Source organism: Trichinella spiralis (genome assembly GCF_000181795.1).
Source record: "Trichinella spiralis strain ISS 195 chromosome Unknown Scfld9, whole genome shotgun sequence".
Taxonomy (NCBI): domain Eukaryota; kingdom Metazoa; phylum Nematoda; class Enoplea; order Trichinellida; family Trichinellidae; genus Trichinella; species Trichinella spiralis.
The window spans coordinates 7185054-7208978 of NW_003526948.1; the positions used below are offsets into that span (position 1 = coordinate 7185054).

At 33.8% G+C, this 23925-nt stretch overlaps 5 protein-coding genes across 5 annotated transcripts; 1 reads left to right on the plus strand and 4 right to left on the minus strand.

Annotated features, from left to right (window-relative positions):
* Window positions 1-177: 177 nt before the first annotated feature.
* Tsp_11358 (hypothetical protein) lies at window positions 178-2522 on the minus strand (the record flags this gene model as incomplete). The annotated part of the gene is made up of 8 exons (XM_003372566.1): window positions 2501-2522; window positions 2022-2101; window positions 1918-1957; window positions 1625-1808; window positions 961-1126; window positions 727-899; window positions 503-666; window positions 178-309 (listed from the first exon to the last, which is right to left on the minus strand). Coding segments are annotated over exons 1-8 (961 nt in total), but the record flags the coding sequence as incomplete, so codon positions are not given.
* Window positions 2523-3370: 848 nt separating this feature from the next.
* Tsp_11359 (conserved hypothetical protein) lies at window positions 3371-4376 on the minus strand. The gene is made up of 2 exons (XM_003372567.1): window positions 4351-4376; window positions 3371-3536 (listed from the first exon to the last, which is right to left on the minus strand). Exons 1-2 carry the CDS (start codon window positions 4374-4376, stop codon window positions 3371-3373), a joined length of 192 nt encoding a protein of 63 aa, XP_003372615.1.
* A 2342-nt stretch (window positions 4377-6718) lies between these two features.
* On the plus strand, window positions 6719-8280 carry Tsp_11360 (hypothetical protein). The gene is made up of 2 exons (XM_003372568.1): window positions 6719-7951; window positions 8005-8280. Exons 1-2 carry the CDS (start codon window positions 6719-6721, stop codon window positions 8278-8280), a joined length of 1509 nt encoding a protein of 502 aa, XP_003372616.1.
* A 2262-nt stretch (window positions 8281-10542) lies between these two features.
* Window positions 10543-13068, minus strand: Tsp_11361 (putative legume lectins beta domain protein). Its single transcript, XM_003372569.1, has 13 exons — window positions 12988-13068; window positions 12708-12825; window positions 12544-12644; window positions 12350-12466; window positions 12232-12293; window positions 11863-11962; window positions 11666-11791; window positions 11521-11610; window positions 11410-11495; window positions 11239-11308; window positions 11064-11175; window positions 10818-10965; window positions 10543-10738 (listed from the first exon to the last, which is right to left on the minus strand). The coding sequence occupies exons 1-13, from the start codon at window positions 13066-13068 to the stop codon at window positions 10543-10545; spliced, it is 1407 nt and encodes a 468-aa protein (XP_003372617.1).
* A 1537-nt stretch (window positions 13069-14605) lies between these two features.
* Tsp_11362 (hypothetical protein) lies at window positions 14606-19941 on the minus strand. Its single transcript, XM_003372570.1, has 20 exons — window positions 19931-19941; window positions 19402-19519; window positions 19197-19324; window positions 19068-19141; window positions 18694-18767; window positions 18294-18402; window positions 18077-18171; window positions 17612-17802; window positions 17460-17527; window positions 16938-17404; window positions 16744-16857; window positions 16475-16579; window positions 16328-16408; window positions 16180-16258; window positions 16038-16088; window positions 15820-15959; window positions 15631-15706; window positions 15326-15499; window positions 15032-15131; window positions 14606-14612 (listed from the first exon to the last, which is right to left on the minus strand). Exons 1-20 carry the CDS (start codon window positions 19939-19941, stop codon window positions 14606-14608), a joined length of 2262 nt encoding a protein of 753 aa, XP_003372618.1.
* Window positions 19942-23925: the final 3984 nt, after the last annotated feature.

The following is a 23925-nucleotide window of genomic DNA, read 5'->3' on the forward strand; positions in this document are numbered from 1 at the left end:
ATTCGATAAACTAGAAAAATTTCACTTTTCTTCCAGCGCATTTTTCCCAATAACATCTTCTATTTTATAAACAAATTTCGTATTTGTTGCTTTCACTTTCAGTCCTCCATTAAAAAATCATCTTACTTTTAAACAAATAACAAAATATTACAAAAAAATTATAAGAAAAAAATATACCAATAAGTCTTTTTTGCAGAATACTTATTTCAGATGAAGTCCATTTTTTTTTCGTCTCCAGAGTTCTCGAGTCGAAGTCATCCAATATGTAATTCATGACATTCTGTGCGGCATAAAACGGCGCACGTTTCACTTAAAATGAAAAATTAGCATGAACACGCAAAATAAAGTTTCTTCAAAAAAAATTAAATTTTATTATAAATAAACAAATATGTAATTTAATTTAAAATTGCCAAGAAACATTAGTATCTTAAATATTCCTCGTACAATATTTTGGTAAATCAACGATACTTTAATTAAAATACCGTGTAAATTATTAGCATACCATCAACATTCATAGCAAGATACCAACGATCAGGATTCAAATCTTCAGAGCCAACTATTATTCGTAAAGATTTAAACATTCCGCTGTACAACTCAAATCGTTCTCCAAGTTTACATGGTTGAAAAGACGGTTTGAAAAAATTGCCATTCATAATAAATTGTGCTCTAAAATTTAAAATTCACAAATTCGATTTGATAAAAATAACAAAAAAAATAAATACTTACTGAGTTGAAATAACGGATGAAGTAATAAATTCCAATTTTCGCATTTCGGTACGCTGATTTTCAAAATTCATCAGATTAGAACTGCTCAACAATGTTCCAATATCCACAACATATTGCCGTGGTAGGCCAATTTTAAATAAAACAGCAAAAGAACAAATATTCTTTGCAATCAACTAAAATTAGCTTTCATTTAGAAAATAATAAAATCAATAAATTGATTTTATTAAAAAATACCTTCTCTCCTGAATCGGACAGAACAACTGGTGCTGTACTTATCAACGCACTTCCACCATCGTAATAATAATGGCGCATCTTTCTGAACATTTTCAAAGATTCTGCCGATTTTACAACGCTACTGAATGCCTTTATCAGCAAATTTCGCTTTTGCATCGACGAAAATCTAGATGTTCAACAACTTTTTTTTCACAAAAATAGTAAATAGGCGAAAGAAAAAATTATCAATAAACATCACTCTGGTGAAAAAAACCAATTTCTAAAATTCACATTATCTATTTGTAAAATAAGTATAAATTAGCAAGTAGTAATATTGTTTATAAAATGAGTAGCTATTTTGCGCTTCACCTCTGACAGGAACTACTTTCACACTTAAAATTATAAATAATGCATTAATTTTTCCTTACATCTGAGCTTTATTTACAAGATTCATCAGAAGAGAATTTTCTGAATTTTTCGTACATTCCCTTTCGCACACTGCCATGAATCATAAAAGACAATTAATAGAAATAATTTCACAATCTAAAATTTTACAGACCTCAATTACTCACTAATCATGAATATATAAAAAATTCCATGAAAAAGTATAACGAATATAGAAAAGAATTGATACATATATATATATATATATATATATATATATATACATTTGGATGAAACTTACGGAGGAATTTTATCTTTACTACTTTCTTTTCCTCGCAAGAAGATGGTGTATTTCACATCGTGCTCATACAAGGTTAATTCATCGGGAAAATGGAGTTTTATAAAATTCACAAACAGTTTCAATTTACTGCCTTTGCTACCAATGTTCGGACGTAAAGGGAATACACATTTATCCAACTTGCCATCTATTAAGTGAATTCGAAATTATTAGAATTATTAATTACTAGAAAAAAAATTTTTTAAGTCGCTAAATCTGAGCACTTTTTGAATCAATATTTTCCAGATTTAGCATACCTTCATTTTCTGGTGGTGGTAACTTGGGCGTAGCTTTCTCCTAAATAAAACATATTTGTAAATAAACAAATGTTAAAAGAGACAATTTCATCTATTTTATTCACTGTATTTTTATTGTTATCGTCAATTTTCTTATTGTCATCTTCTCCTTTCACAACATCTGGGGTGGAAAATTCTTCCATAGCTATAAGAAATAAATTTTATTTTAAAAACAAACATATAAACAAAGTAACTTCTTTGATGTGATATGAATACAAAACAAAGCAACTGTGAAAACTGATACTCTGCAGTCAAAACTTACTATCCACTGAATTATGTTTGCTAACTTTATATGATAAGATTATCAATAATCAAAAATCGTACTTGAAATAATTCTGAAACAGCTACGGCTAAAAGCTGTGGCATATTTTACAATAACTGACCATATAAGTTACCTTCAAGTATTCTCTACTTCCACTCTTTCAATTTCTTGAAGTCAATTTTTAAATTCTTACATTACCCTAATTTAATATAAGTAAAATCAATAAGCATATACGAATATGAAAATTAAAAATAAATTTCTTGCTCGGGACTGCTACTTTACTTCCGCTTTCAGTTGTGCCCATTTTCTAACCAAGCTTAATCCTTTGTTATCCCATTGTTGGTTACCTTTTATTGGTTGGCCAAGAACTTCGGGCCGGTTTAAGCTTATTTCAAGCAAACATTCCCCCTAGCGTATTCTGATTACTGAAACACTTTTAATAACCCCAAATAACATTCACGTGACCAATGCAACGCCATGCGGTTCAGAAGTTGACAAACACCCAGTTCACAAAAACAAATTATCCATTAAGAACAACAAATACATTTCATAAAAGACATTGGGTTGGCTATGTATTGGGCTATTTTGCCTCTAGTTTTGGCAAATACGCCTCTAGTTTTCTATTTTGGATAAGGTTAGATTTTCACTGATTTTACAATTATTAATTGGTTCCTCATATTGCAAATGCTTTTCCACATCGCAAATTTATTTAATAACTGTTATCAAATAACGCCCAACTGCAAATAGTTAGTACTTTATTGATTAACCCTCAGGTGGTGGTGTGAGGTCCGCTAGACCCCTCCTCGTTATTTCACATTTATTGATGGTGGAACCAAATTTTTTCCGCTGTTTGCAGTCGTATTATATACGTTATTTTTGCACTGCACATTTGTTCTGGCAGACAGAACTTCTCATATAATTCAGGTTGCAAATGTTCGGTTCTACACTTAATGGGCCTTGCCTCCCGGAATATATATTATGCGCCCTTGTTCGTACATTTCTGGATAGCTCTTGCTTACTCCATTAGCAGACACGATCTCGACCTATCCATGAATCAGAGCGCTCCTACATAAACTCTTCACATAACACTTTTCTGACGAAAAAATGCCGCTAAATTCTGAAAATGTATCATGGTCACTCTTCTGAACATAGTCAGAATCTGCCCATATCACTTTCCTCAAGAGAATCATTCAGGATATCTAAGAAACTATCACTATCAGATCCTGTAAGTGACATTTCTACAACACTGACATTTTGAGCAACATTTGACACGAAATGGAGAAAACTTTGCATAAAGTAATAACTAATGTAAATGATACTAAAATTAGGTCAAAATTTGCACAAAACAATGTAAATGATAGTAAAATTGTGGAAAATTTTGCATAAAAAGTTAACAAAGAAACCAATAATAATAATAATAACCGTTCACAATCAAGCAGAAAACACGTAGACGAGAAATAAACGATAGCGACTTAGGACAGTTTGAGAGAACATTGGATAAATGAGAAAGATATATGAAAGGCAACTGCTCAACAACGGTCGCAGATATGACCGCGCCAACTGACAAAAATATTCTATGGCCACTTATAGGAAAGTATGAAAAACAACAGCTGTCATCATTTAGAAATTCTGCTGAAACAGAACGAAAAAGTTTCCACGAAGTCATCTGCGTGCCCCGCCACCACCTGAGGGTTTTAACAATCTTTATAGCTTTCACACAAGTGAAATGAACTTTGATGAAAAAGATTTCTCTACTGATCAACTTTCACCGTGTTTCAACGTCTATCTACCGCTATTTTGCATGCAAAATTCTGTGTTTGGACGTACGTCATTATTAATGTTAGCTTCGTACAATCATTGAATTACATCAGTTTTAGTGGACTCACATGCGAATTCTTTTATCTTGTTATACAATAAAAAACTACATTTCTGATTCCGAAAAACGCACAGTTGTTGTGGAATTAAATAATGTTCATGGAAAATTCAATGATAAATAAACAATAAACAAGAATAGTTACCGAATGTGTGATCACTTTAACGTACAACAAATTTCAGCAATACGAATTCAGTAGGCAACAGACGTCAACGCTAGACCGCTCGCACGCACAACTAAATGGAAATGTACCTCTTACAGTCTCTCGAAGATTCGTTTTGACATGCAGGGTCAAAGCTAAAAACAATACTTCGTTTACTAATTTTAATTAATTATTGTTTTGGAGTTGAACATTTAAAATATCAGTTAGGGATGAAGATAAAATTGAAATTTCACCAACCATTTCATGATCAATAATAAATGTGCTACTGTATAGTATTTATTTAAAGTTTTTAATAATCTATTCCCGTTGCTGACATCAAAGACATGCCGCTCGACATTTGATTGGTGTTAAATTTCATTGTTTTACAGGCCGATTAAGTTTCATTAATTGTTGCTGCGATGAATTTTATTCGTTGTCTCGAACCTAAATTTTACTGGTTGGTTGTCATTGTAATGCGTGCTATTTGTCAAATTTTGGTTTCTTTTTAATGGTCAGTTTTCTGATATTCGAAGCTTACTATTTTTATTCTATTTATATTAAAAAATTACCATTTAATGGTATTTATTTAATGAAACTAATTATAATTAATTATTTAAATGAAATTGAGTAGTATGGTGTATCCATCAGGAACCTTTTTGACTAATAATGGCAGTAACTTCTTCATTTGTACACATTTTATTCTATACCCCTCAGCCTGTTTTATCCTATATCGAAATTAATTTTCAGTAACAATGGACACATGTTGCACACTGAAAATATATTTTGGAATGTAGCCAATATTTCTTCTGTTTACCGGTATGTTTCAGTTTATATGCCCTTCCTTCAAAAACAAGGGACATTTTACCACAATAAATTTTTACTACTGAAAATATGTAATTTCATCAAATTAAATAATAAATTAATAGGAAGCAAACTTTTGAAGAAGATCTATGAAATGCTGAATAGTACACATGCAATAAATAAATCGAGTCAGTTTAGCTTAAAGCAAGCCAATTTGTTAGATCTGATCAGCAGTTGCATGAATATAATTAACTATACTCATAAATGAAATTGCAAGAAAATTTGTTTATAAGCTTATAATTTTGAAATGCTAGTAGTTTTTTAATTTTACTTATATATATATATAGAAGATATATAGTAAGGCTTTGAATAGGAGAAAAGTGACCATTAAAAGAAAACCAAAATTTGACAAATAGAGCCCATTACAATAACAACCAGTAAAATTTAGGTTCACGACAAGGAATAAAATTCATCTCAACAACAGCAAATGAAATTTAGCCAGTTTGAAAACCAATGAAATTTGAAATCAATCACAGTTCGACGCTAAAATTTATTAAATCGCATGGACTGGATATAATCAATTCATAAAGGGATAATTATTGCAGCATAGTGTATTAGAGAAAAAATAAAACAATTGTCATTATATTTTCCATGAAAATATTAATTTGTATTCTGAGTTTATTTTCTGATGCTTCAAGAATGTTTGAAAAATATGGTTAACGTTGCAAAAGTTTCAATTCTTTCATCGTTGAATTATCAACTTGAAATGAGTGACAACAACAGAAAAAGTTTACAGATTATTGAATGCTCTGTTGATCAGTATTGCAAATTGGCAACAATTTTAGAAAACTGCAAAAAAAATAATGGAATTTATAAGATAATTTAATTCAGTCCAAATTCAGACAAAGATCGTAAAGCAAGTAAGTATACAACAAGTAAACAACAGTGAAATTGCAAGTTGAAATTAGCCTATTTCTAATCGAATTAATTGCATTGCACGAATTGTGTGTATTCGAGTGGAAAAGCGTGAAATTCGGTCAAATTGTTGGCAAACGGGTCACGTGCACATTTTCTAGCACAGCAACATTTGGGCCGAAAAAGTAAAAAACAATCGTCGAACGTAATATACAATTTAATTAATAGAATGAATTCCAATTGCAGTGTTTTTTTTTAAATTGATTTCAATTTCAAAATACAAAAAAGAAGAGATAAGAAGAAATGATAATGGTAAAATGAAGAAAAACAGATTTGCTGAAAATATTCAGCGAGCAAAAGATAGATAAATCTATATTTTAATATTATGAATAAAAAAAAGTTGGTGAACGCGTGCAAATAATAGAGAAATATATAATAATGGATGTCCGGTGTAAATTTGAATAATCCATTTGGGTTTGGTGAATTGATAATAATAATAATAATAATTGTTAACGATTCCAATTGGTATGGCACGCGGAATGGTGAATGAAGAAGTGAAACAAAACATAACAAAACAAAACAAAAAAAAGAATTACACACAATTCGATACATAATAACCCGCCTAATGTTGTTCATCATCGGAGAAGATAAAAAAATGAAAGATTAAAAAAAACTTTTTGGAAAAATAAAATCATAATTTCGCTCGTCACAAATCGGACTGAATAGTGGACCGTACCGGCTGTGATGGGTGCAAGAAGAGTGAATTGAGATGTTTGATCGGCCGGCGGCAGCAGATGACCGCTTCGTGCACTTGGTCGAGACTGTTCGAGACCGGCGTGGCGGTGGACGGTTCGGTTGGCTGGACGTCGGCCAGTCGACGCGCTGTGACCGGCGTGGAATCGCCGTGATCCGACGCCAGTTCGTCGACGAGCGTTTCGTTCGAATCGGATCGGTCGTGTCGAATCGAACGCTCCAACGACGGTTCCACAACGTCCGAATGGCAGACGGATCCTTCGTCGTAGGCGACCAAGTGGTCGGGCGACCAGCGGTCGACTGGTCGTCGTCGTCCAACGTCCGACTCGCTCGTCTCGCTGTCGGCCGCGGCCGTCGTCGTCGTCGGTGGCGTCCTACTGTAGACTGGGAGTGGGAATTCGGAATGAAGATGACGGTCGGGCGGCTTGGTCGAACCGCCGGCGTACATGGCAAATATCGCGGCCGAACTGAAGCGTTTCGGTTCGGCAACCAGCGCGATTCCCGGCGACGGTCGTCGACTGAGTCGAGTCGAACTGGGCGTCGCAGGGTCGTCGACTCGACTCGGCTCAAAGACCGACGTCGGCGCCGGCACGGCCGGGTCGTCGATCAGAGTCTCTTTGGTCGGCGAAAACTGGTCGAGACGGTCGATCAGATCCCCGACCACGCGAACTGTCGGCAAAGGGTCGACGGTGGGCGTGGCAGGCTCCGGCTCGCTGAACGTGTTTATCGCCAGTTCGGCGTTGTCGCTGCGCGAACCGCTCGACCGCTGACGTTGCTGAGTCTCGGCGGACGACAGGCCGCTGAATCGACAAGGCGAAAACGACTGCCGCCGGTTCGACTTCGACCAGCGTTCCGAATCGGAAATTGTGGTCGATTCGTGTCGCGACGACGATCGACTGCGGCGACGGTGGCGATGGTTACTGTGCTTGTGATCACGATCGACGCCAGTCGGCTGCTGGTGGGCGCTGGCTTGTCGTTCGTAGTTCAGCTGCGTGGCGATCTGCGGCTGGAGGAAAAGTTGATTCGATTCACAAGTGGTGGTTGTCGACGGAATCACGAACGTGTGTCTGAAACGAACGCCGGCGATCTGCTCGTTCGGCAGGCCGAGCCGGACCGACACGGTAAACGCCGGCGGTCCGCTCACGTTCGACTGAATCATCATCACTTTCTCGGTTGTCTGAAATTGCAATTCACAAAAACAACTACTACTCTTATTATTATTATTATTATTGTTGTTGTTGTTGTTAGAGTTTAATTTTTTATATTGTTCTCAAATGATAACGTTCAATACATAGAAAACAGCAACGAACAACAACAACATCGATCGTCACGACAACACAACCGCTACGCAGTTCGCGTGCGCGCGTAGCTGTGGCAACAGCGAAAGTTGGAAAATATTTGCACAACACCAGCCCGCGAGACGAAACGCCACTTCAACTGCTCCTACTGTCCCTTACGTCACCGCCCGTCGGCCAAGCAGCAAGACTTTCCAGTTTTCGAACAAAACAGTTCACGCAATCCCCTGACCAACCCGTTCGTCTGTTCTGCTCGTCGTTTGCTTGCACTGACAAAACGTAAAAAAAGCAAACAAACAAAAGTACCACGACACTGGAGCGACAGTGCAATTATTCTGCAAGTTCTTTTGTCCAATTATTCTTTTCCACTGTTCCAGAAAACAACCAACCGTCACCGTTCGCCACACAAAACCGGAAAACAAACATCTTACTGTATCCACTTCATTTCACTTAACTACAGTACTAATTCACATTTCGTTACACACAAAATTTCCATTTCGAACAATTTCCAATCAATAATTCAACAATTATATAATAAAATGTTCATTCAACAATTGGTTTAGTTGCTAATTTTCAATTTTTCACTCACAACAAACGCTAAAACGTTCAAAAAAGCATAAAAATGCTTCGCTAACGAATTCCATCATCTAGGGCTGTTCGAAGAAGACCCATAGTCCAAACAATGCGTACTCCTGTTCGTAAATGCCAAACATTAGTCATTATAAATCAGCCGATACTTGATCATCAGAAAGAGTACGGTAATTGGGAAGCGTGAGGAGGAAAAGCAGCTCGATTCGGGTGTGTTGTGTTCGTTTCGTAGTCGGCTACGATTCGGTATATCACCGTGGTTATCATAGTGAGAAAGCTTTTTAAAGATGCAAATGCAGAATACTACAGTTTATCAGATAAATTCATCTTTACTGTTCGAATAATAATTCTTGATGAAATCGATAAACTGTTTAAGTTAAGTTCAGAAGTTAATTATCCTCTTCTCCACTTCTGCTTGATGAACACCGCGAGAGGCAATCCCACAGCAGTCATTTTACTTTCCACGTCTTCCGCCTGACTGACTGTTCAGGATTTGAAAATGAACATGAAAATTACATAGTTTACTCCAGTTTGATAATGTTGTTTGAACTCTGGCTTGTTCATGCAGCGGTCTCCTGAATGCGCAATAACGAAGTATATTGTTTCGTTCTTTATAGGATGAGGCAAAGTCGTTAACAGAAAATTTATATAACGATGAATACAGTGGTCCAAATGCAAGGTCCAATGTAATTTATTCATGAATTGGGAAAATGAACGCAGTCCAACAAAATATTGTTTCTGTGGGAAGGTTATTCAAATGCTTGCTGTTTTGGTTCACAAGTTGATGAATTTGAATTCAGTTAATCAATCTTTCAAAATTTCAACCATGCAGAGACAAGAAACTGTTCCTATATGCGTATATGTGTAGTGCAGAAAAATTTCAACGAGTTTTTGTAAAGTTATGCAGTTTTTTTTGTCTGGGATATTCAACAATGAGTAGTTTAGTTTTGCAAGTTAGTTAGTACACTCACTCTATTTCATAAGAATGGGAATTGTTGTAATGAAATTGTATTTCTTAAATTATTGTTTGTTTTGAATGAAATGTAAAAGAAAACATTATTAGCAAATTCAGTGCTTGTCAGCACTGAGTCAATGTGTTTAGCTGAAAATCACTCGATCATCTTCTCAACAAATTCAGTGTGAACAATAGTGAGAAAATACAAAAACAGAAGAAGCAACATTACCGTTTTTCTTCTTCAGCATCATTATTCGAATGGATGATAGTCAAGTGTTCAATTTTGGATACTGTTGTAAAGTTGCAAAACAAAAACAACAATTTTATTTCACATTCCAGTAAGCAATACCGATAAACAACAAAAAACAAAGCCGGCACCTATACTTATTATTTTTCTTTTTTATCGATCTGAATGAATGCGAAATGGTGGAATTTAGCATTCGATGAAGTTCACACAGTTGGTGTGTGATGGGATTGTTGCCAGATTTTTTTTGGCTTATCTGTCTAATTTGCATCTGAAATTGAACTGAACAAGAAGAGCGAAAAGATGTAAATAACATGATTATTGTAAAATGTAAAAGCAAAAAGAAAGAAGTGAGAGAAGAAAAAATGAAAAAGAAAATAAATATATCCGAATAGAATAAAGAGCGACATTATTGCACGTGTCAAGCCAGCACAGGGGATGCTTTCAATAGAATTTCTGCTTGTCACTGCGTGATCTGAAACGAGAACAACAATCTCAATGCAAATGTCCAAGTGCACAACAACACGTTGGGCCGTCATTAGATTTGAACATTATTATTATTATTATTGCTCATTGCGTACTTACCGGAAAAATATGACAATAATTACAATAATACTTTGAACTGCGATCACCACACACAAATGCATCAAGCTTAAGCATTCTCTGATCTCTTGGGGAGGAATCCTCGGCAACTGTTACGAAAAGATAATAAAAAAGCAAGAGATCACACAGTTCGTCTTATTCAAATTTACAACTGGCTATATATCATATGGTAGATTTACTTGTTGAGTTCGTTGCATGAGATGGATTTTTTCCAATTCTCTTTTTATTTCTTCCAGTGCAGTCGAATGAGCAGGTTCCCGGTTAGCGACGGGCTGGTTGTCCTGCGCACAAGCTATGCGAATTTTATGCTCCAAGCTGTTCACGTTCGACATGATTTGTTGCAAAACTGATCTGCAGAAAATGGAAAAATAAAGAAATAAAAAAATTAACACTTCCAATTAGCCGTCGAATTAGCATAATATTAAATTACTGTTGTTCTCTCAAAATTGCGGTCGCACTTCGGACAAAGTCCATCACCTGCATCACTTCCTGACGGTTGAACGTTTCACCACCGGCAACGTCACCAGTAGCATGCGGCTTGACTGCACCGCCGCTTGATAGATAACTTCGAATAGCTTCTGCGAACGTATATGACAACAAAGTTGAAAAAGATAAAGGATCGAGAAATGTCGCATTACAACAGAACAAATTTTGCACAATCAAAAATCAAATTTACCCTGCCTTTTAGCCACACTGTCCAATGTTTGTTCGAAACGGGTGACGGCTAAAATCACTTTCGCCTGACCTTCGAACAGTTGCCGAACAATTCGTTCAGTTGCATCTTCTCTCTTGAAAACAAACAAACAAACAAGTAAATAAACAATTTATTAAAATTCAAACGTTCCATATACTTCTTCTTGTTCGAAGTGTTCGTCGTCATCCGACTCGGACGGCTTCTCATCCGGGTGCTCTTTTTGAAATCTATATCAACAGCAAAGAATATCAAAATGAAAATAAATAAAATGGTAAAAAGTGAATAAATAAATAAATAAATAAATATATATATATATATATATATATACTGCTCTTTATCAGCTTCAAACTGCCTTTTCATGTCTTCAAATTTCGCTTTTAACTGTTCACGTTCTGCATCAGGCAAATCACCTTTCTGCAAGCAAATTTATTAAAACTACTTTACAGCAACAACAACAACAACGAGGGTACTTTTTCAGCTGTATCAAGAACCAGACCAAATACAACAAAGCTGAGCACATCGTGATCATCTAAATTATTATTTAATAAAATAATAATTTAAAAAATAAATTAAAAAAAAAGAACTTTACCGGCTACTCCACCGGTTGCAGCTGACAAGCCAAAAAATCCATTTGGGGGCAACTGCACATTATCCAAAATGATACAATCTTGATAGGGTGAATAAAACGACAATCCATCTGTAATGCCAACCTGAAAATATTAGCAACTTTTTGCTGCTTCTTTTTTCAAAAGTCAAATCAACAAGTGAATTTGAAAATTACAATCAACTTGTTCTGCTTGTATTCAATTTTCGCTTTTGTAGGCCCGTGTCGATTGCGATAATTCAACTGACAACCGCCACGTGCCACTGATCGACCATCACTAGAATAAAAAAGTTTTAATCACAAGTAAATAAACATTTTCTCATGCAAATTTAAATAATCGTTCCTTCTTGACATTTGGGTTTTTATTTATATACTCAATATTCTTATGTATTTGAAAATAAACAATAGTGGAAATTGAATTTTTACCAAAATTTTTACCATTTACCAAAAATACAGTAAAACATCACATTTTGAAAAGAAAAGTAAAATGTTCATTGCCGGTCATCAATCAGTAGAATTATATAAATGAAAGTAACATTCACAAACTTGGCATGATCAAAAGATTTGGTCCCATCGTTTATGACAGCCATTACGTAAGGATTGTCATTCTGGATAAATAACGTATGGAATGAATGATGGCTAAATTTTCAAAAAAACAAAAAACTACACTTGCCTGACCATCGTTGTCATAAGTATCGAAAAAGATGCCAAGACCATTCCAGTAGTCGTTACTGCCGAACACCGGCCCTTTCTGACCTTTAAAAGCTGTATACCAGAATGCCTATCAAAAACAACAACAGAAAGTATATTTCAAAAAAATTTTTTTTAACGTATTGGTGTGTGCTTGTCTAGAATTACCATTCCATCACCTCCAAATCTTCCTTGGCCATGTATACGAAAAGTAATTTCCACAGACCAATACGAAGACTCGACCATCGGTTTGGTGTTCCAAGCAGCACCTGAGATATATTTATTATTCACATTGTTAATGAAATTATCATTTGAAAAATAATCAATTTTACCGCTCATTCCACGAACAGATGGAACTAAACGCAGCATTTCCGAACTGGCGATGGCATCTAGAAAAAAAATTCTCCATTTCAAATTACACATTTCAAAGGGGAAATAATAAATTTTATCCTAAAATAAAACATAATAAGTTAATTATAATGAAACATTCCAAGAGTAAACACAATACAATACAATGTTGAAAGTTTCATTTTGCAAAATGTCATAAAAATACAATACAACTCAATTATGCAAATTATTTTTTAAATGCAATTACATGAACAAAAATTATACAACAACATCAATAACAGCAGCAATAAGAACAATAATCTCATTAAAGATAAATTGTGAATGAGTGCTTTTTAAAATAAACATTTATTTTCAATCAAATGCAATTGCGATATTTGGTTGAAATTGCACGCGCTATTTCAAAGCAAACAAATTAGTAGAAATGCATCCGATGAAGAAGTTGAACAAGTGAAATTTGCGCAAAGCAACCAACAAACCAAGGGCGAAATAACTGCCGCCACCAGGGTTGCTGCTTTAATTATACGTCGTCATCTGAAGCGGAAATTATTTGTGTAAGCTTTCTTGGAAAATACTCGTAAAATATAGAATAAAGCAAAACAACAACAAGATATGAACGTATAGCATTTGTTGGTTGCACTTCCGTAATTGAATTTGAATAAAATTCGAAACAAAAAATAGGCAAAAGAAAAAAGAGAAAAAATGATAATCAAAAATGAATATAATTTTATATAAAAAATAATATTAAACTAAATTATTTTAAGCAATAACAATCAGGTACAGCAACGAGCATAATGACTTAACAACTACTCAGTTATTTTAAAAGTGAATTGAAAAACAATTCATCATCATCATAATCACATTCATGAAGACAGTATATATATATATACAATCTTTTCATGTTTTACAAGTGTAAAATCTGACTAAAAATATACTACATGATGCTGTGTCAATGCAATATTTTTTTTATCAAATCACGCACAACATTACACAAAAGTGTAACATTTCTTTTTTCATCGACAAATTTTCAACAAAACAGCGATGTAATAATATTGAAAATAAAAATGATGTATATATATACACACACATATATATATCTGTTATCTTGCTTTCTTGATAATACCTTTCTGAATTTCCCAAAACGGTACTCGTCCGTCTGGTAATGCTAATCGTGGCCGGTAAAAGCTGTGCTTGTACAACATTTTTTGCAAATACTGTTCACCGGGTGCTGAATTGATCAACATGCAAAATAATACAACACAGTTGAGCAGGAGAACCATTTCAATCAACTAATAAACACCAGATCAGACTAGTCTTTGTTCACAAATCACCAACGTCGACAAACATTAATACTGTCCAATTAACGATTTGAAGGTACGATTTTTGAACGTCCACATCATGCGCACCTAAATCAGCTGATTGTTGACGTGTTGTATGGAAAATTACTAAAAAAAAGAAAAATGATTTATTTTACATGATAAAAATAAATATATTAACCGAACTGACAGATGGACTAAACTTACAACTAAAAGTTTAAATAAATAAATAAATAAATGCAATAAACAACAACACAAATGCAGAATAAATAGTTTAAAAATGTACAAACATCCTAAAAGAAATACATACATTTGATAGTAAATTAAATTCAGTGGAAAAAAAACTGCTTTAACTACTCGACGAACAGCAGAATTGGATGTTCAGTAGTTGTGCAATTAATTTGAAATGTCGGTCCAAATTTACAGTAAGTATGTTTTTTCATTAATAACAATTGTGCATTTGATTATCCAAAAACTGAGCCAAAAAAACAAGCAATAATTTATTTCAAAAAATAAATATATTCCACAGCACTGGCGATGTTCAATTTACAATAACAACAACTGCGTTATTACGAGCTGCAATAATAATAATAATAATAATAATTGTAATTAATATTTGCAAAAACAACAACTAACTGCTAGTGAACGTTGTTCATCCAAATTGTCACAAGTACAGAACAGCAAAGTTCATTTCATATTTATTTTCATAAAAAGAAAAACAATGCATATCATCATGATATGCATAAAAAAACGATACCTTTCAAGAAAATACCAAAATCCAAGAGAACAAAAAGGAAAGAAAAAAGAAAAACCACCAATCATCATCATTCATTGAAACATGCACCAATCATTAAATAGAAGTACCGATCATTAGAATTCAAATTAATCACCAATCATTTGAAATAACAAAAATGTTCGCCCAAAATAATAGTAAAAAACCGTTCACCGTGATAATTTGAGAAAAAAAAATTTATCCATGATTGTGCTTCACTCACTGGGCATTTTCAGCAGGCGGATTGCAAACGTTACATTCTGATCTGCCACAGCTGCACGTCGTCGATTCGTCGCTCTGCCCAGCCGATGACGTTCCTACTGCTGAAACAAAATTATGAAAAAAAAACATAATAATCAAGTTTGATGAGGAAGATTGTGTTCACTGTAAGTCAGTTTAATTTTGCCCTCAACATTTGTAAAAACCTCATTCTCTTTTTATGAAATACATCAATCACACAACGGCAAGTTGATGCAATTTTGAAATTATTATTATTATTTTATGCATGCATAAATACTACAACAACGAATAAACGGTGGTTGCACAGTATTGAAAATGTAAATAACAACAACAACAACAACAATTTGTTTACCTGAGCTGAATTCTCCCATTTCTCGTCGGTCTTGCATGTTACTATTACTATTCGTCATATTTCTTCGACTCGTCAAATAATAGCGAACGTTATTTCCGTCTGAAAAATTGTAAAAATCATTTAAAAAGAATAAATAAAACGTCGGAGGAATTTACATTTTAAAACAGAAAAAAACAGAGCTACAACAACAAGAACAATAACAATAATAACAGTAAACAACGCTTTTATACTATGATGGTAGTAACGCTGCCTTCTTTCCAACGTTTCAGTCAGTTCGTTTTTCGACTGATTAAAATAGGCTTGAACCTGAAAAATTTCCAACAACACCAATAAGCAGACAAAAACCATTCAATCAACCATTACAAATAATCCTATATATATATATTGATTTTTAAACTTTTTATAAATTAACAAAAAACACAAGAGTCAACTTCAACTCGTTGATAAAAGAGAAAAGGATTTTTTTGTACAAAGCTAGCTTTTAGCGTGAAAATTTCATCACCTTTTCCATCGGTGACATCTGGAGAACGTTGCAGCTTTGCAATACCCTTGGCTCTTTCTAAAAAAACAAAGGGACAACAACAATGACACTGCCGTTAGAATGGGAAAAAAAATGCAAATGCAAATTTTCCCATACGTTCACCGGAGTACGAACACCCGCGTGGAACTTTTCTCTTCTTGCTTCTTTCTAAAACAAATTTATGTATTTTAAAAAAATATACATGCACATCATAGTCGTTTTCGAATGAAACATGCTCATTCATCCATCACAGTGTTACTTACCACAGATTCATACAACTCAAACAGTCGCGCGTTCAAAACGTCGCAAATGTGACGTATTTCAAACAGACGACCCTTCTTAAATGCACATCAAGCCATTGATTATTAAATTAAATGAATTTATAACAACAACAACAATAGCAATACTTCTTCTTGGAAATTTTCATACTGTTCCATAAGTTTGGCGTGCTTGTCGATTAAAACTTTAATTTCATCATCAATGCAATTCTAAACAAGTAATATTAAATAATAATTATTTTTTTGCTTATTAATTTTGAAAGAAATGAAACTTACCGCATATTTTGCCCCAAATTCATGGTGCAACAATGTTTCACAATACGTCAACAATTCATTCAACACATCGTCAAGAGTTGCAATTTTCAATAATATAATTTTAAGCTAAAATTCATTGTTGTATATATGTATTTTTTTGAAAAATAAGAGAGAAAGAGACATAGAGAGAGAGAGAGAGATAATATTTTCACACATACACAGAAAATAGTGAGATAGAAATGTATAAATGAATAGTAGTAGTGTGTGCATGAATTAAATTACTTAATTACCTTTTGGACAATTGAATTACCAACAGTGCAATGACCATTATCTGCCAGTAGAACCGCATTCTCAAATCTGCTAACCCTGGCGCGTGCTGTTTTCCAAAAAAGCTCCAAGCATTTCTACAGATATTTTATTGCTGATTATAATAATAATAATAATAATAATTGCAATGATGATAGCAAAACAAAAAAAATCCAACCTGATCGTCGTTGTTCGCAAGCAACATTTCCAAAATGTACAGCATTTCATTTTCGCCAAAGTCGTTGTCGGGGAATTGTCGAAAAGGCAATTCGAAATCCAAATCCACCTCATCATGCGAGGGATCAACTATGGTCAACGGCAAATAGCCGGAGGCAGTATACGAAGGTATGCAACATTCGAGCAAATACCGATCCCTGACAGCTGATTCGACATCCGCCAATTCGACCAACTGACCGTAGGCGTGGTTCAGGGCTCGAAATCGGTCTTTTTTCACCTTCAACTCTTGGGCGTTGGTCGACTGGACAAAGCGCAAAATGTTCACATGACTTTCAATGGCATATTTGAAATCTGTCAATTCGGCCAACCGATTGTTAAACGCATCCAATACTGCAGCTTTCATATTCAACTCTTCCTTTGCAACTTGGGACAGATATTCAAATTCCGTCAACAAGATCGAAGATTGCACTGAAAAAACAATCATCACTATTATTTATTCAATTTGAAAATTCCAACAAATTACTATTTTCCAGATGGCATTTTTTCAATTCAATCTTGGCGATCTTCTCTTTAATCACCTCTTTTTCATAGCTGAATTAAATAAAATTCCCACCAATAATAAAATATAAATAAATAAACAAACAAAAATTCAATAAAACTGTCTCTCTCTCTCACTGTAAGCCTGATTCGTTCAAATCGTTGCAGACCGTTTTCAACAGTTCGGTCGTTTCACCGATCGCCTCATCTGCCAGCTGGATACGAAACTCCAATGCGAAGTGAACAGCTTCAATATTCGGGGTTTTAATTTGCTCTCGGTAAATTCTCTTCAAATTTGCCACCGAACGTTCTCTTTCAATCTCTTCTGCCTGTGTTTCAAAAATTCACCATCAAATGCAAAAATGCACGACGAAAAAAGTGTTCAATCAATTCATTCACACAAATTACACTATATACACTGTACAACTATTCTTGTGTACGACGAAGTATATAAATTCAAATTATATACATGAACAACAACAACAACAACAGCGCGTTATCTTCAAGAAAAAAAACCAATATCTACCGTCCAGATGAAACATGCGATTCGAAATAAACAAAAAAAAACAAAACAAAACAAAACAAAATAAAAGTACAGCTAACCTCTGCTTGGCTGAGCATGCCAGTTAAATAATCTGCCAACATCAAAGCACTGTGAAATTCACAATTCAACAACTTCAACGCTTTCAACTGACGATCTACAGCTCATTCGAAAAAAAAATTAACACATAAAACAAATGCAAACATAATAATAATAAATACAATATTATTCTCTTTTTTTCTTTAGAAAAATTTTTCAATATTCAACATCAAATCTCACTTTTTTCATCAACTATAGCATGCAGTTTCTGATGGGTTTCAAGTAACAATTCACTAAGAGTAGAATTCTCAAGCGCGACCGCAGCACTTTCCAAACTAGCGTGCAGAACCTAACAACAATAATGAAAATAAAATCAAAATTAATAATAACCTGATCATCGACGAACTGCGCCGAAAAACAACAAAGTTCGATAAAATAAAACACAAAATATGTATGTATGTATGTATGTGATGATAATCATCATCATCATCATCACCACCACCATCACCATCGTAATCAGTTGAAAAATATCAGCAATCCGAATTTCTCTGTTCTCTTACACAAAAAAATTGCACAATTCAATTCGGTTTAGAAATAGATGAATTTAATATAAAGTATACATAAAAAATTTCAAGCTTACCTCTCGTGCCAAACTTACTAAATTACGCCGTAATTCGGCATTCAATACCTCTTTCTCTTTACCTTTTAATTTCACTAAAAAATATTTCAAACAAAAAAAACAAAACATATTTCATCAAACATTTCACGATAATTTCAGCAATGGCAATAATTGCAGTTAAAAATTTCTCACATTTTTGTTCAACCGACATGATGTCACCGAAAATGTTTTTGATCTTCGACAACGCAATCGATATTTGAGCGTCTTGAAGAAAAATCGTACTACACAAGTTGATCAAATTTTGCCATTCTTAAAAAGATATGCAAAAAAAATATAAATAACATCAAATCCGGCAGAACAATACATAACGTGAACAATGCAATGCAATACAATACCTTGGCCTGAAGTTACGAAAAGTTCACTGCAATCATGATTCGCACATGAAAACCTCTTTCGCAAATAGTCAATCCTGAAAATATGCAAAAAAGCTACAATAAGAAAAAGAAAACAATAAAACCGAAAACCTTCTAGCTGTATGTTGAAACTGGATTTCAATTTCTTGCCAATTCTTGCGATACTGCGCGTTGGTATTAATTAAATTTGAATCCGATCGTGGTGGTTGTGCTTCCGCACTTGGCCCTCCGTTCCTCAACTGCGTAATCGGAAAAAATTGACAAAATAAGCCAACCATACTTATAAAAAATAACAAAGTCCAAATCAAAAACCAACCTTGGGTTCTGAAACGTTCCTATATTGAAGAACGAAATGTTTTTCGCGAAGTTTTTGTCGAAATTGTTTCAATTTTTCAATTTTACATTCATTGTGTTCACTTCTATTCATTTTAATGCTAAAAATTATAAAATTAAAATCAAAATAAACACCCAACTAAACACTTTAGCCAAGCTTGGCTAGGTGCAGTGAAATAGACCACGTGACCATATAGGACAAAAGTTGAGTGAAATTTTAACAAAAAAAACATAATAAATTCAAATTTTAAAATAAGTATATTATATTATTTCAGTATATATTATAAATTCGGCTTTCACAATAAATAAAACGATGATAAACGGCAAAAAGTTGAACACGCACCATTGTAACTGATTCACTGCATACATACAACAACATTTTGCATAAATAATTAATTTCGTTTACAAGTATTGAAACCTTTTAAGCTGCTCAATTTTATAATGCTATATTACAATGTTTGATGCAAAGAAAAAGAGAATCCAACAAGAAAGAACTGACAAAATGAATTTACTCGTAAAACATTACAGTAGACCAAAATAAGGTACCAATACACACTTCTAATGTACAATTTTCAAGGGTTGCTAGTTTCAATAAGCAATTTTATGAAACTCGTTAAAAAAACACGTTCACATCAAATAAAACTTATTTCAAATCGTCTATTGAAGCTGTTATCAAAAATATCATGTTACAGTAATGCTCAAATTGATCAAAACTGCGACAAATTGTCAAATTCCCTCCTCCCCCCTCCAAGAAAAAAGAAAAACTCAAACATTTGACATTAAGCACTCAACATTGGCAACATAATTGCGCTTTCTCGTTCACTTCACAGAACATCAAATGCTGGCTGATGCGTGCGAACAATTAAAACCACCACTAATCTCTAAATGATGTCAACAAAATTGCAAAGTTCTACATGAAATTTATCAGATGAATAAAACATAAAATTCAATATAATAAAGAAAAAATCCAACTAAATGACTACACATTTCAATCTGCCTATATTACAAACATCAGCAAAAATATATAATACGGACTTCATTGTAAAAATTACACAGTATTAATTATTATTATCATCGTTATTATTGAGCATCTGAAAAAAACCCAAATATTCTACAAGATTAACAAAACCTGACAAAAGTAACAAGAAAACAAGTGAAAAAATGAAAATACATCAGCACAAAATGCACCGCTCTATATGTTATACATATAAGAAACGTTTAATGACATGAACAAAATAATTTCCATTAAGATAAAATTTAAAAACACTTACCTAAATTTAAATATTCTTGTATATTTAAAGTTAGTTCACTCGGTGTTTTGAGTAATAAATTCCAACATAAAATTCAAGAGACGATGAATGAATGCAAAATGTTACAGAATATGACAATTAAGTACAAGTTTACAAAATCATGAAATATTTATCTTGAACTTTAAATAAAAAAAATCAGTCTTATTATTTAAAAACTTTTTCAAAAACTAAATAATCTCCCATTAATCATAAACCATACTATATTTACAGTACAGCTTTTGTTATTGTCAAATAAACAAGCTTTTTCGTTTCGCAAAACCACTTTCAATATTAAAAGTTCTATTATCCTAAGTTGAAAATGTAATTTTCCTGAATTATTCGTACGTTTTCATCAAGTACCATGTGTCGAAACTGATTAAAACTTTTACCAACCAGCGCATCAAAAAGCACTACGTTTAAAGCGACAAAATCTTATCTTACACTTTACGATCAGTCAGCAAAAATTAGCAATAACTAAACGTAAAATGCACAATAGCAAAGCTGTTTGCTTTGTGGTTTTTTACTATAAAATAGGCATTAATTTCAGCTAGTCGGTGCTAGTGGGCCGCCGTAAACCAGAATGTACTTTTCAAGTAATATACGCCCTTCAAATTCGGTACTCTACTACCGCCGCTTGAGAGTATTACTGAATATTTATAAGAAAGTAGATTTTTATGCGTGTTTTGAAAATAAGGATAAATATATTTTAGCATGACAAAGTGAGCGGCAACTCCAATATTGCAGTGCAACTGCAAAACAAAGAAACAATGAATAAAAAAAAGCATATTACACATATAAATAATTTAATTAAAAAAAACAAATATGTTCCAACGTTCAAATATTAAAAATAACCGAATTCTAGAAAATTCGTAAACTTCAGGTTCAAAAGAAATGTTTAAATCAACAACAAACAGATTACTTGTAAATGTTATACGTTTAATTAGCATACGGACAACAGTCCTTCAAATAATAACACTGGGTCAGTGGTGTAAAAATTATTTGCAAACATTGACAGAATCGCACAGTGATAGTCAATAACACTGAAAACATCACACCGTGCAACTGACGACGCTACTCTGATCTCATTGAATAAATTTTTGCATATTTTTGCATAAAGAATTCAACCACAACCTGTGCCAAAAGCGGCAATTCGTGTCTGCTGCCATCTACTGATCATACTGATCATTGGAAACGTTTAAAATCGTTAAACTGACAAAAAACACGTTAACAAAACGACTCAACATTCGATTAAAAGTGAACAATTTTGCTACAATCTAAGCGGAGATGAAACAATTCCAGTATGTAAATGCCGCAAAATGAACCACTGCTGGGCTAATGATAAAAAAATGCCCAATAATTTTCATCCCCTTGTTTGTTATTTTTTTGCGGATGTTGCCGTTTTGCTATTAGTTTAATTGAAAAAAAAAGCCAACTAGCTTCATCCCATTTTGTTCGGAATTTTTCCGCAGAATCGATCAAACAACGAACAGGCAAGCTCGAGCTGAACTATGGGTTGTCGATTGGTTGCCACTGTTTTGGAAACGAGCAAATTTCATTTGCTTTAATTTTCCTCACGAAAAAATAAGAACCAGAAAAACAACTGAGTAATTCCATGAGGTCCAGGATCTGAAGCAGCATTAGTAGCGCAAGAAGGAAATTTCGAAACTAAATTCAAGCATGCTTAGCAAATATAAGCCAACAAAATAATCCAATGCACAGTTGACACAGTCCGTGGGCAACTATGCACATTCATTCAGATTGTAATTGGATTGAAGTGCACTGATCGATCTGTGAATCTGCTGTATGCAACATCTTCAGATGTACATTCTTCAGTAAAAGCATAGCTAGCATAGATAGACAAAACAAATAATCTACTTACTGGTTAACTGAAAAAATGTTTCCCTTACATGCATGCATAATATCAGTATAACATATAATAATAACAATAATAATAAACACGCGCACCACAAAGATATATATATATATATATATATAAACAAAGTTCAGGAAATGTGGAAACGCCTGACTCTGTGTTTAAAGAGGCTACATTTCGACATTCGAAGTAAATTCTCTGAACGTTAGCTGTCAACGAGCAGCACTTCAATGGCTTTTGAGTAGCGTCGCCAGTTGTGTATATGATCGTATTGATTTTTAACACAACCCACGACAACGCATCACCAGAAATGAAAAAGTGTCCCTCTCTGATCTGCATCCCTGCGTCGGCTATAGACAGCCGGCCGGATGCCAGCCATCCACATCCTACTGCTTAAAACAAGTCGCCACCAACAAGCACTGATGCATATTGCATGCACCACTTGACGCACATTTCTGTACAACTTGTCGACAATGATCGATTGATGCCTAGACGAAGCCAATAATGTTTACCAGTCCGGTGGCGCCGTCATTGCTGTGAAAAAGCGCCCTTAATTGATGCATCATCGTTTACGCAGCAACGCCAGTTTCGCGCGTGCAAAATATATATATACATTTATACATTTATATATTTATATATTCATCTATTTGCATTCACACACACACACACACACACACACACACACACATATATATACATGTATGTAACTGTATACGTATAATACTGTAAAGTGCAAAATCAAGCTAAGTGGCCTTATTCAGAATTTGGAGAACAACTTTACCGACTAAAGAGCGCAACTGTCAAATGTCGTAATCGCTGAACACAACAAACAACGGCAGCATGCACTGCTATGTTGGCGAAGACCATCAGCAAAAAGAAAACAATCCGACTGTACTTGAAAATAATCAAGCCGACGGTCCAAGTCGAGCAGTTTGCTTAAAAAGGTAAATAAATTTCTGTATTTATTAATATCCATCTATCTATTTTTTTAAAATATAACTCACTATCTGAATAATGATAATAATATCAATAGTAATGGTATTGCAATAAATTCCTTCTTTTACTAAATATTTTTAAATGGAATATTTTCGAATGCATTTTAATCTGTTACATATTTGTATGTATGTATGTATGGATGTATGGATGTATGACAGTGATTTTCAATTTTAAAGAAAAATTATTTTTTCAATTATTAACAAACAACATTTGCCATGCATAAGAGCTAAATCTGAACGTTCGTCATTCTGATGACGTACTGGTGATCATTTTCTCTTTACGAATATGAAAACTTCGCGTACACTTGATTTATTAACAACCAACAAAAATTGCAAAAAAAAAAAATTCA